At 39.4% G+C, this 15805-nt stretch overlaps 1 protein-coding gene across 2 annotated transcripts; it reads left to right on the top strand.

Annotated features, from left to right (window-relative positions):
* Positions 1-725: 725 nt before the first annotated feature.
* Positions 726-11891, top strand: irf2b (interferon regulatory factor 2b). 2 transcript variants are annotated; one of them, XM_018702966.2, is made up of 9 exons: positions 726-1065; positions 2839-2931; positions 3067-3166; positions 3955-4131; positions 4309-4355; positions 5497-5632; positions 6109-6261; positions 7541-7578; positions 8192-11891. In XM_018702966.2, exons 2-9 carry the CDS (start codon positions 2845-2847, stop codon positions 8459-8461), a joined length of 1008 nt encoding a protein of 335 aa, XP_018558482.1. In that variant the 5' UTR covers positions 726-1065; positions 2839-2844; the 3' UTR covers positions 8462-11891. The 2 variants fall into 2 exon arrangements, with proteins under 2 accessions (XP_018558482.1, XP_018558473.1); XM_018702957.2 differs by having other exon boundaries at positions 727-971.
* The last annotated feature ends 3914 nt before the right edge of the window (positions 11892-15805 follow it).

The raw sequence follows: 15805 nt of genomic DNA, 5'->3' as shown, positions 1-15805 counted from the left end.
ATAGAGGAAGTGAAAATGAAATCCAGCCCAAAGATCCTCTATGTTTTTGCAGAAGACGACACAGAACTTGGCGTTCGCAGCCACAGTATCCGCAGTAATTCACACTCTTTAAGTTATTTCACTCAGATTTTTAATAATTTGCTCGGCAATTTGCAGTAGTTGGCCGCCATATTTTAGGCAGATTGTCAACCATATTTCTCAACCACACTACTCTCTTGTACACAGACACGAAAAGGGCGAAATGGAAAATAAAAAAGGGAAACAAAACTCCGTCCCCTCTTAAATTCAGGGATCATTTATCAGTCGCAACGGGAAATTGTGTCGCTACAGCAGCTATGTCACATATAAATCACAAAACAAACAACTTCAGGACAACAGCGAGTAGATAAGAAAAGAAAGAAAAGAAATCACAAAACATAAATATAAGATTAAAATCATCAACTAGATACTGAGCTAAAATTATAGGATTAGCTTAACTATTTCAAATTTCAAATGCACAGGTATGGCAAAAGGCATTCATTCGAATTGCACAGGTAAGTAATAAGAGTAGATTTATAATGTAGCAGTGTCCTAATCTACATATACACAGGTAGATAAATAGATAAATATATAAAGCATGAGAAGATGCTTGTCTTGACTTTACTGGGAGCAAGAAATAGGAGCAGAGTGAGTGCTCTTCGTGTCTGTGTTTGTCTGGGGAGCGCGCACGCGGCCAATAGACTTCCGCGACGCTGCTCGAGAGCGACCCGAAGCGAGAGCACGAGAGCAGGAGGGGGATTTCCAGCTCGAGCCCCCACTTCCCGAACCAGCCGTTGTTTTGCTTTCGGTCTCGACACAGAAACAGAAATAAACGACGGGCATACTTTTGTTTTTCCACTTAAAACCGCAAATAAATCATTTTGTCTTACGTGAGCCGTGCTAGTTATTCCGACAGCAGGACTGTGAAGCTACAGGCCGTCCAAACTGAACAGGTAACATTTTATTTCCGCATATTAACGCTGTTGACTTGCTCTCACACCACACAGACTTCCTTCAGGACGACATGACGGCTCCCTAGCTCGCTGTGTAAGTGAAAGTAGGACTGTAGTTTTTCTTTGCGTTTTGTAGATTCGGTGTGGCATTTATTTTCACTTTTGGCTCGGTTGTTTGTGGATCAGCACGCTGGCAGACAGTTGACAAACAGACCGCGGTTAACTTTTGACTTGACCCCACATTGCTAAATCAAACTTTAATCCAACATAAACCTGCCACCAACATTTACCAAAAGCTAGAGGCAACATAGTTGGAACCTGACTTTTGTTAATATTTGATAAATGAATGATTTCGTTTTTCTTTTACGTAGTGGCTTTTACTGTAGGCTGTGTATTTGTTATGTGGGGAGAAATGAAGTGACGTGAACAATATTCGTGTTGTTGTCAGAGTCTTTGCGTATTTGAAAATCGAAGTAGTGTAAGTGGTATGTTCTTTGAGCTGCCTTACAGGTTATCCTGTCCTGTTCTGCAGCTCAGAAATATACTTTGAAAACATTTGAGAAATGATATGTAGCTTTATGTTTGGCTGGTTGACATAAGCAGGTCAAAAGTAAATTCAAACCACTCCTTCATATTTTACCCCAGTGTCAGTTGGAACATGCACATGTAACATTAGACTGTGAGTAATGATTATGATTGTAAAGTTTAGCTATAATAGACATATTGTAATTAATCACACTACAGTCACTCTGTCCTAGCAGGTTTTCTAAACTTGTACAGCCTGGCTATCTATGTACTTTACCTGCTTTTTAAATCTAGGGATAGTGAATGTTCCACACTGTGAAAACAACAAAACAAACAAACAAAAAAAAACATTGCCACATTGTTTTGTAACTAGTAGTGTTGATCTGAAAATAGTTAAGGATGACTTAATGCCTTAACTAAATGATTTTCTTGCCTTTGATTAATTGTAACCCTGAAGACAATTTATAATGTGTTCCCTATCACACCATACAGACGTACAAACAAAAAAATCTATGTAATCTTATGTTTGCCAAAGTAATATAGATATTGTATTTTAGTCAGGCTGCATGTATGTGTACTTTTTTTTACCGAGCAGCCGGCCAGATACAGCTGGAAGTTTCAACCCTGTAGCTCATACAAAGGGATAATATTTTGTATTTGATGCTGTGCCATGTCACCCAGTTTGACCTGTTAGGGAGCTCACTCTCACGTCAGGAGGCAGTCGCATTGGCGCACTGTGCTGAGCGCGGGGAGTGTCGGCTCACTGGCTGATCTGGCCCACCGGACTTTGATCACATCAGACTGCAGGGATCATAACCCTGCTCTTAAATCAAGTGTAGTGGTGTGGGGTGGGGTGGTTAAAGTTTGCTATCACTGTTTCTAAATAAACATGCTGTGTTTATTGCCTTCATTTAGCTCTTCCTGTAACCTCTTTTGTTATTTTTGTCTTAAGAATTTTATTCACAATGTTCATTTAATCAACAAAAGTGTAGGCTGTGGGTAGGAGTGGGCTGTATTGCTGCAGTAACAGACATTATTACACAATTTTATTTGAGAGCAGTATTTTATAAGGCATGGTCTTTATGGTGCAAATCAAGCAGTGAACCTGAGCAGGATTTTTATCTTTACGACCACAGACAAGAGGGAACCAGCAGTTACCTTTTGTTTTGCTCGTTTGTATGAAAAATAAGTTTAAGTGGTCGCTTCTTGTCACAGTTGGTTGGCAGAGTAGACCATGTGCTATCGTACACCTTTTGAAGAAAAAAAAAATCAATCTTATTATTGCAGTCATCTTACATACATATGCTGTCATCTGTTGTAATTATACTTTGTGTATTCACAGGCCACCATGCCAGTAGAAAGAATGAGAATGCGACCATGGCTGGAGGAGCAAATAAACTCCTGTCAGATACCAGGACTAAAATGGGTTAATAAAGTAAGCGTACACTTTTATGCACACATATACACTCTCTCTCTCTCTCTCTCTCTCTCTCTCTCTCTCTCTCTCTCTCTCACACACACACACACAAATATTGTAATTCAAGAAATGACAAAATGTAAATGTTTCTAGGAAAAGAGAATCTTCCAGATCCCATGGATGCATGCTGCACGCCATGGCTGGGACCTGGAGAAAGACGCTCCGCTCTTCATGAGATGGGCCATACACACTGGTAATACATAGATTTAATTGTACTCTCATTAGCTCTCCTTTTATTGATTTATACCTGTCAGATACCACACCACTTCTGTCTCAAATCAAAGAAACTTTAGATTTGCATAATATTTTTGGTTAAGCAATCATGTCATGAAGATTGTCCCATCCAGTTAGGCCACAGGAAGCTTATTTTAAGGTGCCTTTTGTAAGGACACACACAGTGATTCTGTAACAGGAGGAAATCCCACAACTCCTTACCACATCAGAAAAAAGGAAAATGTATTAACATCAGCAGAATTCTTGCCAGTCCCCAGGTTCAGGAAAAGATTTCAAAAATGAGATTTAACAAAGAAACAGTAGCACACTCTAATATTTTATTTTAAATTAGTCATTTGCTATTGAAATATGCAGTAGGAAATATTATTTTATTCTCAGTTCTCTGCATAAGGTGTCGGAAATCAGCACTCACACTGTTTAATGGCTATTAAGCATTAATTGAGTGGAGTATAAAGTATATTAGGTTTATAAAATTTTTTCTTAAGTAGGCAAGGCCACAGAGCCTGTGATACGCATACACCGCAGAGTATAGTTTTATCATTATGTCTAACCTTTAGCTGAATAGTAATAGTTGAATACTATTGAATTTTCTTTTGAATATTTAGTGCACACTATGTACTAAACATACTGGTAATGTGACGTCATAAATACCTGCCTGAAAAGTGATGGTGTCCTTTTCCTTGGATTAGCCATCTGTACTGATAAATGACCTTGTTGTCAATTCAGTGTGATTTTGTCTATGCATAGGTAAATACCAGCCAGGCGTAGACCGTCCAGATCCAAAGACGTGGAAGGCTAATTTCCGCTGTGCCATGAACAGCCTGCCAGACATTGAGGAGGTGAAGGATAAAAGCATCAAAAAGGGAACGAACGCCTTCAGAGTTTATAAGATGCTCTCCTCCACAGAGAGAAGTTTGAAGAAAGGTGAGTGCTGCTGCTGATCTTCTGGCTTTGATTGGATAAATTATATATATATACAATCGATATATTCTCACTTTTCTAGAATGCACCATTCTTTTCTCAATATATCTTCCCAGATATATTGTGGCTTCTCAATCAATTCCTAAAATATGTTTCTTTCTGCACATTTTTTTCAATTAGGAAAGAAGAAGACAGACAAAGAGGGAAGGCCCAAGGGAAATAAAGAGGTAGATATACATATAAAAGCCCTTCTCACACACAAAACCACATTTGTAGAACAGCAGCATTATGGGGAATAGTAACATCGCAGAGTGAGTTTCTGATTTCACACCCAGGCTGAGTGATTAAACTTAAACATGCAGCTGAGTAACTGCTTTGCCCCCTGGTTTGTTTGGTGACATTAGGCATCACAGAAATATTTACTTTGCCGAGAAATGTTTTCTTTGTTCCAAAGCAGGGTAAACGATTGCTGGAAGTCTTAGTCAGCCCTGTAAGAATGGCAAATTGCCAGAATATCTAACATGAACAATCAGCTCTGGCTGCAGTTCCCACGTCAGACAATTTTGCCAGAGAGTAGGGACGGTCCAGTTGGTTCTCCCTAAGCAATACACAACTTTAAGCAATGCAAAATAAATCAGTAGCTGCCAGTACCATTTGGAAATAATAATGAAATGATGGAACTGGGTCAACAGAGCAGAATAGAAAACTTGAACCCTGAATTATTAAGATAATTTAAAATGAATTTCAGTATACTTAGATAATTGTACTTTCTTACACTGTATTTTCTTCAAAAACATTCATTTTGACTTAACTTTCCAAAAGAATTTAAGCAATCAAGGATCATATCAATAAGCCGTCAGAAATGCTAAATTCACAAAAACAACACCCTCTCAGATTGCTCTGTCTGCTAAACAGGAAATCTGAACAGAAATGAAGAGAAACAGACGTGGACTTGTTTTTATGAGGAGTTTGGAATGAACAAGAATGCTTGCTCAATATTAGGCTGGTTAGTTTAATATGTTTTGGTCAGTTAAAGTTATGTGTTTACATGCCCCAAGTGCTCCAGAACTTAGGTTTTATTCTGGTCTTACTTGGAATAAGCTGTTTATAATTCTCGAGCAAAGCCATTGCAATGAAGTGTGCTAACATCTCTGCACTGGGTCTACAACCCAGCTGTCTTACTAGCAATACAATGTCACAGTTACAACGTAATGACTTAACAGCGTGATATTGAGGATGCTGTGTGTAAATGGGCATGTGAGTATCGGTGTGCGTATAATTTTTTGGACACATGCTGCATGTACAGTCAACCATATTAAGCTTCCACCGTTATCAATCTTTTTCTGTCTCTGCCCCTCTCACCATCAGGTAGCTTCTCCATCTCCAGACAGGACTCTCCTCGAAGCTAATGCTGGACCTATTGACTACTCCAAACAGGAATTGATCAAACAGGAAGTGGTCAAGCAGGAAGCAGTAGAGCTAACAGTGACGGACAGTGCCTCAGGTACTCCACCAGTGTTTACTATCTACTATTATGTGGTTCTTTTGTCTGTGACCCAGTCCCTGGTTTTGGCCTGTGTTGAAGGAAACAACGTTTCTCCTTAGAAAGTTATGGTTGTCAGAGACGAGGCAAGAATAATTCATTTGCACAGCTTCTTTCAAACACAGGAACAATTCAGAGTGCAGACAAACAAATGTGCCAGAACAACATTTATAAGAAAATTAATTCCAATGAAAATAGAATTACATAAAAAACAGTTATATAAAAATAAAAGACCAGAAATACAGTGATTGTGAAGGTACAGTGCTGTGATAAGATGTAAGTTGCCATTAGCTAAATTAGTATCTTCTACAGTTCTGATTGGTACAGTTTTCTAGGAAAAAAACACTGAAGAAAATGTCATCAGTAAATCATTCAGTGAATCAATGCGTGTGCATGTGTTCAGCTTACTATAACATAACCTGTTTGTCCATACACAGCAATTCACAGTTCAGTAGAAGACCATGTCATCACCAGCGAGCAGCTGCCATTCGTCTGTCAGACAATTGAAGTAACCACTGAGAATGAAGAGCAGACGGTTAGCTCCTCCCACTCGTACCCGCTCCAAATCTCTCCTGTGTCTTCATGCTGCGGTGAGACATTACACACACACACACATTACGCTACCACATTTTGTCACCAGAACAAGCATAAATAGGTTAGTTGAAGATACCAGGCTTATAGAAGCAGTAGTTGTAGTTATTCAGAACCACAGTTTTGACCACGGTTGCATAAAGCAGCCATTTCAGAACATGGTGGTTAGCATTTACAAAGAAACTGCTTTCTTTAGCACAGTTAATGGAACTTGTGTGTTGAAACATATGGCCTCACCTGGCTGTCAAGCTCAAATCATTTGATGTTGTTTTTATGGTTAGAATATGTTGCTTTTCATTCTGATTAACCAACAATAAACAGAAAATGTGGTTCAGATGGTGACCTGATAAACTGTTGCTATCAGTCAAAACATCACCCAACATTACCTAATCCAACTAAAGTAAAGCATCGTGTATAGTCGCCAGATCATATCTTAAATGCAGAGAACTGTGGCCAAACCAGCTTGTTGGTGGTTGTTTTGTTAACCAATGACAATGTGAAACAGAAAAGATTATCCTGGCTGCTAACAACTTCAAAGCTGGTTTTGAACTTGTAGTTATCACAACAGATTACATTTTGCTATATTTAAATAAAAGCTAAATGGAACAATGGAAATTAAAAAAACTTACTCAAAAATACAAAAAGATTTACGTTTGAGATTTTAAAAAAGCAAAGGGTATTCTCCTGTTACATAGACACATAACTATAAAGCTCATAGGAAACTAAACCTGGTGATGCTTAAATTTTTTGTGTTTAGAGGTTACTATGTTGTCACACTCTTTCAAATCTTATTCAACCTCTGGCTTCATCACCTCTCTGAGATCTCACCATCCGTCTTTTGTCATCCCTAACCAGTCATTCAGGCAGAGCCGGCTCGTTTATTTTGCAGTTGTAATCATTCCATCTGCCCTTCTTCTCCGTACATTTGACCTTCTTTCTCAATCACTACCATTGCTTGAAGAGTCAAGATTCAAATTACTGTCATTCCCTTGCTCCCTTCTTTTCTCCTTTTTTTTTATGTTTTCTTTCTTTAAACTGTGAGCAGGTGTTGAGTTGTTTAAACAGTAGGAAAAAAACATGCACTGCTGGGTGTGAACCCTGCCAGATTAATTTGTTGGTTTAAATCCAGATTTAATTGAACTCCTCCTCTGTCCTTTGCTCTGTGTATCTTTCTCTATGTCTACTTTTCTTTCTCTCTGATAAATGGCTGGCTTATTGCGCAGCTATCATTTTCTGAATACTGTTTTATTAAATGTTTATGTGTGTGTATTTTTACAGGCAGTGACACGGACAGTGACACAGAAGAAACTAAAGAGGTGAGTCTCCCATTATACACACTTATTTAAATACACAGAGGAGAGAGTGATGAAAGCATTATTAACTGCACTCATCTTCAGTTAAACAGGTTTTTACCTGTTTCAGCCTTACTGCTGAAGCAGGGTGTGTGTATTTGTGTATTTGTGTGTGTGTGTGTGTGTGTGTGTGTGTGTGTGTGTGTGTGTGTGTGTGTGTGTGTGTGTGTTTGTGTTCCTTCCTGTAATGTTGCGAGAGACTGAGAAAAGGGAGGGCCTTGTCAGGAACTGTGGCTGTCAAACATTAACAGTTTGGTCTGAGGTTGTCCTTTGTAGTACATTGTACCCACAGCAAACACACACACACACAAGCACACACACACATAAGCACACACCACACATGTACTGTACTTCAGTGTAAAAACCTGTGAAGCCTGTCATGTTTAAATATTCTGTCTGGGGCACACAGGTACACAGTGGTGTTTTTGGTGTTGTATTTACAGCGTAAAGCAGCACAGTCTTACCACAACAGGTGTCAGAAATTAGCCACAGCCTTTGTATTGTCTCTTTTTACTTAGTCAGAGTTTTCTTACCTTCCTCTTCGTGATTTCTCCTTTTTAATTGTTTTGTTGAACAGGGTGTCAGTGCAGTCTGGAGACGGGATTACAACACAACAGTTCTCAGGGTTCCCTCATGTTCTCTTCCCGGAATGGCCACTTTTGTCACTGCGAACAAGCCCAACTTCAGGGTCACCAGCACTCGAGACCCAGCCCCACTTATCAGCTACCACACCGACAGCTGGACGCCAGCCTACTCCCAGAACTCTATTGTGTCTCCGGCGACCGGCCACACCCATGAGATGCGAGCAAGTGTCATTATGAAAACGTCTGATGTTACCTCCTCCTGACCCAAGATGAGGGAGTATCATCACTGCCCCCTGGGCATAGGAATGACAGAGAATGTTGCTTTTCCTCATCAGGGCCACATGGTGCCTACAAGGCCAAACTTCCAAATATGTGATTTTATTATAGCTTCTGTCTGGGCCAGGAATCCCCTCAGTTTTCCTTTTAATTGGAAAAAAATTGCTGACTGGTGTTGAATGAAATTCGCTATGGCTTGACTTGCTCACTAACTAGTGAAGCACTGCAGCCAGTTTATACTTTTTGCACCTGTATGGCTGTGAGGGTCTGCGTGATGTAAATTTCATCATCTTCCCATGTGTGTGAGGTTTGCTGATGGTCCATGCCAGCTAAAATGTATGAACATGTGGAACATATGCGCAGACAAACATGTATGTATACACATGGGATTGTCCTTGTCCCTGTCCGTTTTGGATTATATTTAGCCCTTGAGACTCCTTAATCATCCATGTGTCACTAGTAGATCATTTTCCCTGCTGGTTTTTGCTAACAGTTAACACTATGCTGAATGAAAGAAATCCCCCACTTTTATGTAATGAAAGACAAATTTTAGTAATGAAAAGTTCTTAGTATTTTTTATTGCACAACCTTTAGATGAGTATGAGTCAGTATTGCCTACCTGCAGCCAGGTTTGAAAATACATTCTTGTATTCATCCACCGAGTTGTGATTTTAATCTGCAGTGGGTTAAAACATTCATTTCCTTTGTGAAATGGTCTCCAGTAGTTCATCGCAGGAAGATGTTTTTGTGTTTTATAAACATTTTTTTGAATCTCCTGCATAAAACTATCTGATTTATCCATATGACATTTAAGATTGCTTTCCATTAAGTATTAGAACCAATTACAAAACTACATTGTATGCCAGACTCTCTCGCTGTCCTGTCTTAATGTACTGACACAACTATCGTCCCCTTTGTCTTTAGTGAACCAGAACCAGTTAGTTGCTAGCTCAACTGTTAGCATGAAACATTGTATAAAATGCTTTATCAGGACACATGGATGGAACAAGTCAAGAGTGTGTAAGCAATCTGTGTTCATAGCAAAGTGACAAATACAAAACATCATGGGGAACATCTCTGTTAGCAAACCAGCTCAACGAGCAGCAAGTTACAGAAAGAATCAAAGGCATGTTGTTATCTGGATAAAGAATGGCAATCATTAGTAAGCTCTGATTTGCCCTGCAGTGGAAAGCAGGCGAGTGTGTGTGTATCTGTCTGTCTGGAGAACTCAGGACAATGTACCCGCCAACACACAGACAGATGAACTGACAGAGTGAACGACAGACTCACTGACAGACAGACTGACAGACTGTGAACAATGTATTTGTTTCTTTCTCCTCTCTCCTGGTGTTAATAATGTACATAGCCCATACGTATGTATATCTGCAAGCCGCTTCTGCACCTTATGGACAGCACTGGCGTGTGTGTGTGTGTGTGTGTGTTTGCGCGCATGTGTGCGTGTGTGTGTGAGGGAGAGGGAGAGGGAGATGGGGAGCCTTATTGAAGATGTGTGCCTTTGATGGTGTGTGACTGGATTCAAACTATCTATGCTTTAGTCTGCTAGTGACACATGCAAGTAGCTATGAGGAGTTTTAGTGGGCTGTGTGTGAGACCAGTACTGTGATCTGTGGTGAACATTCACTATATTAACTTACACAGAGATGGCTCTTGTTGACTGTGGATACTTGAGTGAAACATAACAAACATTGTTCTCCTTTGTTAAAATGTTTCAAAGCTTAACTGGATGCTAATCCTGTGCATTTAAGAGATGACATGTAAAGGAAACATCTTGCTATGATAACTAGGAAAAAGGAATGATGTGGGTTTGAGGTACAGCACAGAGGACTGTGTCATCAGCAGAGGCTCAGCTCTGTTGTTTTGAAGTCACACTTGTTTTTTTACAATCTGGTCTCCCTGGCCCAAAACTTCCTATTTCCCAGTTGACTTCAGTGCACAGATGTTGCAGCACAAGTCTTTCCTCTGTTTCACCACTGTATCTGACTCCATTCCTCCTGGCAAAGTATAGTTTTTACAATTGGTAAATGTCAGCATGTTCAGAGAAAAGCACTCTTTTTTTCATCCCATAAAATGGAAATGTTTGCTCAGAATGATGAACTCAAGCAGCAAAGGAAGGTTTTTCTTCTTTGTTGTTTGTTTCACAAGCCAATACAGTAGCAAACTCAGTGGTTTCAGTATTACTTAGCAAAATATAATGAACCTAAAAAGAACTAGATGATGAAATGTTCAAATTGGGTCTCCTGAGAGTTTACGTCTCCCTGTGTGATGAACTGAGTGTGTCTGAAAGCTACTCGCATATTAGCTGCTAGCAGGCTAAAGCACAGACTTCACTCCCAACCTGCCTTCAGCGGAGCTCCAGTGGGAACAGCTCTACAAGTTCCTGTGGGAAAACAATAAGACAAATAGGAACCTGCCATGTTTTTGAACCAAACCCCTAGAGATTTTAACACTGGACACACATTACTATCATGATGAAATTATTTAAGGTTCTCATTCAATCAGAGGGGTTTGGGCTTACTTGACAGCTAGATGTTAACCAAATGTTTCCTCAGTAAGTCTTTTTTTTTTTTTTTTTGGTCACATCACATACTGAAAGATAAATTCTTCTATTTCTCTGTGGTTACACATCATAATAGTTCTCTTTGGAAATGCTACTCAATAGGCTGCAATCCATGGGTAATATTTAATGTAGTGTATGATGTTAATTTTGTTAATAGCCATGATAAACTTTCACTTTTTGTTTAACCATGCATCTTGAGTGACCTTCAGTGTTTGTGACACTTAAATGTGCCAAATGTAAACATAATGGTTCATATTCGACCTTCACATCGGTGCAGATGTGTGGAATGAAATTTTATTTTGTGTTTCTGATATTGAAGCATGAATTGACTTGAAAGCCACAAGTTCCAAAGTCTAATCAAATGTTCAACCCTTCTGCCTCAACAGGCTCGACTGTGGAAATTTAAAGAAGTTACCATGGAAAAACTAAAGTGCACTTACACCCAGAGCTCATTTCTGCTTTGTTTTGTCTATAAAAGGGATGACATTACAGCCAAAAGTCAACAGTGAAAAGGGTTGTAATGCTGTTATTTATCATGTGGTTGGTCAATCTCTCAAACCTGCTTTTGCCTTATGTGATTGAGAGCCACTGAATCGTTTTTCTTTTAAAACAGAGGTGTGTCTCACTCTTGCGCTTAGTACATACCATAAAGTACAATATTACTATTCAGCTCAAAGGAAAAAAAAAAGAAAGAAAAAAAACCAGATAATTGCTCAGCTAATTGCATTGGAGCAAAGAAGCTGTAACTGCATTTTGTCACCACTGTTTGTTCTGTGTACATTACAAAAACTACACGTGAATCGACATGTAAATCTAAATAAAGACTGTTTTTGTATTTATTCAGCAGTATTTCATGTGCTCTGTGAACTATATATACAGCTGAGGCCTTATCTTGTGCACTCATAAAGTTCAGAGTCCAGGTTTATGGGTTATGAGAGACTGTGAGAAGCTATATATCTGTTTCTGTTAAGATAAAAATGTCCAGTAAAACAAAGTCCTCCATGTTAAGGACATGCTGTCTGTCTGTACTGGGGGGAAAAATGGGCCAATTGGGCCAGAGCTCAGGTCTGAGATAAGAATGAGGGGTTTGTTGCTGAGGTATGCATATTGGTACATGACTTATGACTGCACAGCAATATCAAAGCGGTATGTGTGACAAGTGGAAAATACTTTTTTTTTGGTGTGTGTGTGGTTTAGCTATTTGTCAGAGTGGCAGATGTCTCTTTGTTTCAAACATCCAGCTCATTCAGTTTAACCAAAGCACTAACTGCTGTTTCAGTTTCAGTTGCTGTTCTCAGTTCTCACTCTACTTCCTGTTTGTCTCTGTGGCCTTGGTGGATAGCTGGCCAGTTGCCTTGACAACTGCTAACCGCATTCCATTAGTCATAGTAAACAGTCTGTCCTTAGTATGGTTTATCTACTATTTTGCTCTCTTTCACAAGATGCTTTGTATCCATGTGTTTTTCCCTCCCTCCTGTTTGCTTTGATCATCTGGACCACAAACAGTAACCACAGTCATCTCAGAAAGTCCCTACTCTACTTTCTATTCCCTCTAACAGCTCTTCAGGTATTGCAAGAAACAAAAGAAATAATTCTTGCAGAAAATCTTCCAAACTATTATTAGACAGACAATATATATGTATATATATATATCCTCCCCTGCTGTTAATTTACCTTAATAGCATGCTCATCAGAGCTGAATAAAATCCCTTATTGTCACTTAAAGGAAGAAACAAACACAACATCTTCACAAAAAAGAGGTAAACTTGGTCATTGTGAATTTAGCTTCACATCATTTTCTTAAATACAGTCTATAATCATGAAACATATAAAGATTTCCATGATTTTCGAGCCAAGGGGCAGGTACACTGTTATAAAGAGTGATCCTCCAGTTAGCTCTGCAGCAACGTCTCTCTTCCACCATCTAGTGTCCAAAAGCTGAACTCCAGCTTCATTTCTCTCTTAACGTGAGCCACAGAGGCTTTAGTGTATGATACATACACAACAAAAATGTTTCTTTTTATGTTCAGATACTGAAACAAGTACCTGTGGGAATAATCTAAGAATATTAAAGTCATGCTAAATGAGGAACAGTGCCTTTAAAGTCAGGGAACTATTAACAATACTGACCACAGAGTCACTATCCATTAGAAAACACTGTATGTGAAATCACTATTGAGCACCACAGCCACACTTTCCCTATTGTGATATCATATATGAATATTGTAATTGTTGAAATTGATAGGTTTGGAGAGCAAAGGTTGGCCTGTCCAGTCTGAGTGTAGCACAAATTGCTGAACAGGTAATGTTGGCTATGACAGACAACTGTCAGAACACAGTAGCTTGTTGTGTATGGGGGGGCCCATGCTGACCCCTGTTCACCACCAAAGCTCTTACAATGGGCATGTGAGCATCATAACTGGACCACTGGACCATCCTGGAGAAAAGTCTTTTTGATTCTTTCTCTCTAGAACATTTCCTAAAGAGCAGCTTTGTTTTCTATCTCCTTTTCCAGCTCATTCTCCAGGAGATTTCAGTTCATGAGAATCAACCATCTGGAAAAAAGTGAAACTGTTAGTCATTCCTACACAGTCTACATGATGACTAACAGAGATACTCCTTTTCTTGTGCATGGTATAATACCGTAAAATATCCAATCTCACCATCTTATCTGAGGCTGTGGAGTGCAGAGAGTTACAATTCCCCAGGTCTTTGCAGCAGTCATATGAAATATTTTCAGTGACTCTTCAGTTCAGGATGTATACAGGAGTAAAGGTTTATGATGTGTTGGAAGACTGCCTGGACCCAGATACTGCTACCATTGCTTGAATGAACACAAATCAAATCATAGAATCTATGAAACAACCTTTAATATAACCATCTTTCATATGACAGCCAGTGGCTGTTATGGGTGGTTATAGTACCACCTACTGGATCCTCTCCTAATCTGCAGCTGGGTAGACATCTGAAACAAGCTGCACATAACCAACACAACATGTAGCCAGTGCAAAACTAATGCAACACAATGGGTAAACATCAGTCACTGTCATTAGTGAATGTCATCATTTTTGCAGATAGGCCAGTGGCAGTCAATGAGGCATCAGCCAGTTCTGATGTCTGGTATATATATATAATGGTGAATCCCTAGTAATAAGAATAACAGTCAAATTTCACTCAGTATGGCCTTATTTCCCCTAATGTGGTAAATGTAACAGGTACAGATGGATATGAACATGCTGGAAGAGATTACATTGTGCATTCAAGAGTCATGTAACCTCCGTTTGTCCACAGGACTGTGTGTGTGATGTTACTCTCTGAATTACAGATACAGTGTGTTCAGTGCTGCTCTGATGCTCTGTAATAGAGAGAACCTCATGGTTTTGGAGCACTAGCAGAAAAATAGTTTTGTAGGGCTCTCAGAACTAAGTGGTGCAAAATCCTTCACTTTTGAGTCCAGCAGGGACCAGGCTGACTTTATAGCATGTACCTCCTTTTTAAAGAAACACTGGGACGTTCACTGTGTCCGACTGCTGAAGGTTAAACTACATTTCAACTGTAGCAAAAAGTGCTGTGTGCTTTCTTTCTAGTCTCACAGCAGCATTTCAAGTACTTTTCAAAAGTATGTGAACCTTGCAGGTCAAAACTCAGGCAGTAGGTCTAAGTGAGGATGGAAGATGGATAAGATGTTTGTAGGACTCTACTGAATTTACAACACAATTTATACATAAACTTTTCCTTATTTATATATCTTATATAGTTCTTTTTGGGTTATGTGGACTTTGAAATAAAAATCAAATGGAACTTGGCCCCACTACTCCTCCTTCAAACCTCACAATAATATAATTCATAGAATGTAAGATGGTATTTGACATTTCAAATGATTTTGGAAACTCAGACAACAACAGAAGCTATTGAGAAAATCAAAGAATGGGAATGCTAGAGGAAGTCAAGAAAATGTAAAACAGCAAGATAAGGTGTAAGCAAAGATGAAGATGAAATATAAAAGCATTAATGCATCAACACATTTTTGGCACAAATGGAACCCCACAGTTACAGGTCCTGGGAACTATCAGCTATCAACTCTCAGCCACCTACAATGCAGTATTGAGATCCTTACCCAGGTGATTTAACCCCCATTAACAACTCAAGCCATGTGATCCTAACGACTCACATAACCACAGGGGCTCCACCCTGACCCACCAACAAGTCACACCTGGGCTCATGTGATCCTAACGACTCACATGACCACAGGGTGGGTTAACGACTCTCAGGACCACCCCTCCAAGAGGCTAAATACCTGGGACTCCCCAACCAGTTTTAACTGAGACAGCCTTTCAGATGAGAGGTGAAACGTCTTCAAGAAACCTAAAAGAAGTCAGGTTGCTTTCAACCTTTGCATTTTAAGACTACCATGACCTGGATGACTGAGAACCTTCACAGACAGATATAATGACTAGTTTAAACCACTGATTTAAAAACATCTTAGATGTACACCTTGGTATCTAAACTGCTGTGTGAAAAGTTGTACATTAGGGAAACACCTTCACATGTAGTGTCTTCTTGTTTCACTGCCCACTTCTCTTGTGAGAGAAAACACACTGAGCACTCACTGATTGCTGCCTGCTGTATCACTTGTGACCAGGAGATGACAGTGTTACTCCATTTTTCAATTATTGTATATCCTCACTCTTCTTTCCTTTTTTATTTTCCCTTTCTTTCTCATCAGAAACTTTTGTACTATTCTATTGAAGCC

This window comes from Lates calcarifer, linkage group LG8, assembly GCF_001640805.2.
Source record: "Lates calcarifer isolate ASB-BC8 linkage group LG8, TLL_Latcal_v3, whole genome shotgun sequence".
NCBI lineage: Eukaryota > Metazoa > Chordata > Actinopteri > Centropomidae > Lates > Lates calcarifer.
The sequence above is the reverse complement of the archived record's forward strand: the minus strand, read 5'-3'. Positions and strand labels throughout refer to the sequence as shown.

Excerpts from the sequence above, each read along its gene's own strand:
- irf2b (XM_018702966.2), top strand. The coding sequence starts at position 2,845 with ATGCCAGTAGAAAGAATGAGAATGCGACCATGGCTGGAGGAGCAAATA. Across the intron at positions 5,633-6,108 it reads AGTGACGGACAGTGCCTCAG|CAATTCACAGTTCAGTAGAA; the intron begins GTACTCCACCAG and ends GTCCATACACAG. Across the intron at positions 7,579-8,191 it reads ACACAGAAGAAACTAAAGAG|GGTGTCAGTGCAGTCTGGAG; the intron begins GTGAGTCTCCCA and ends TTTGTTGAACAG.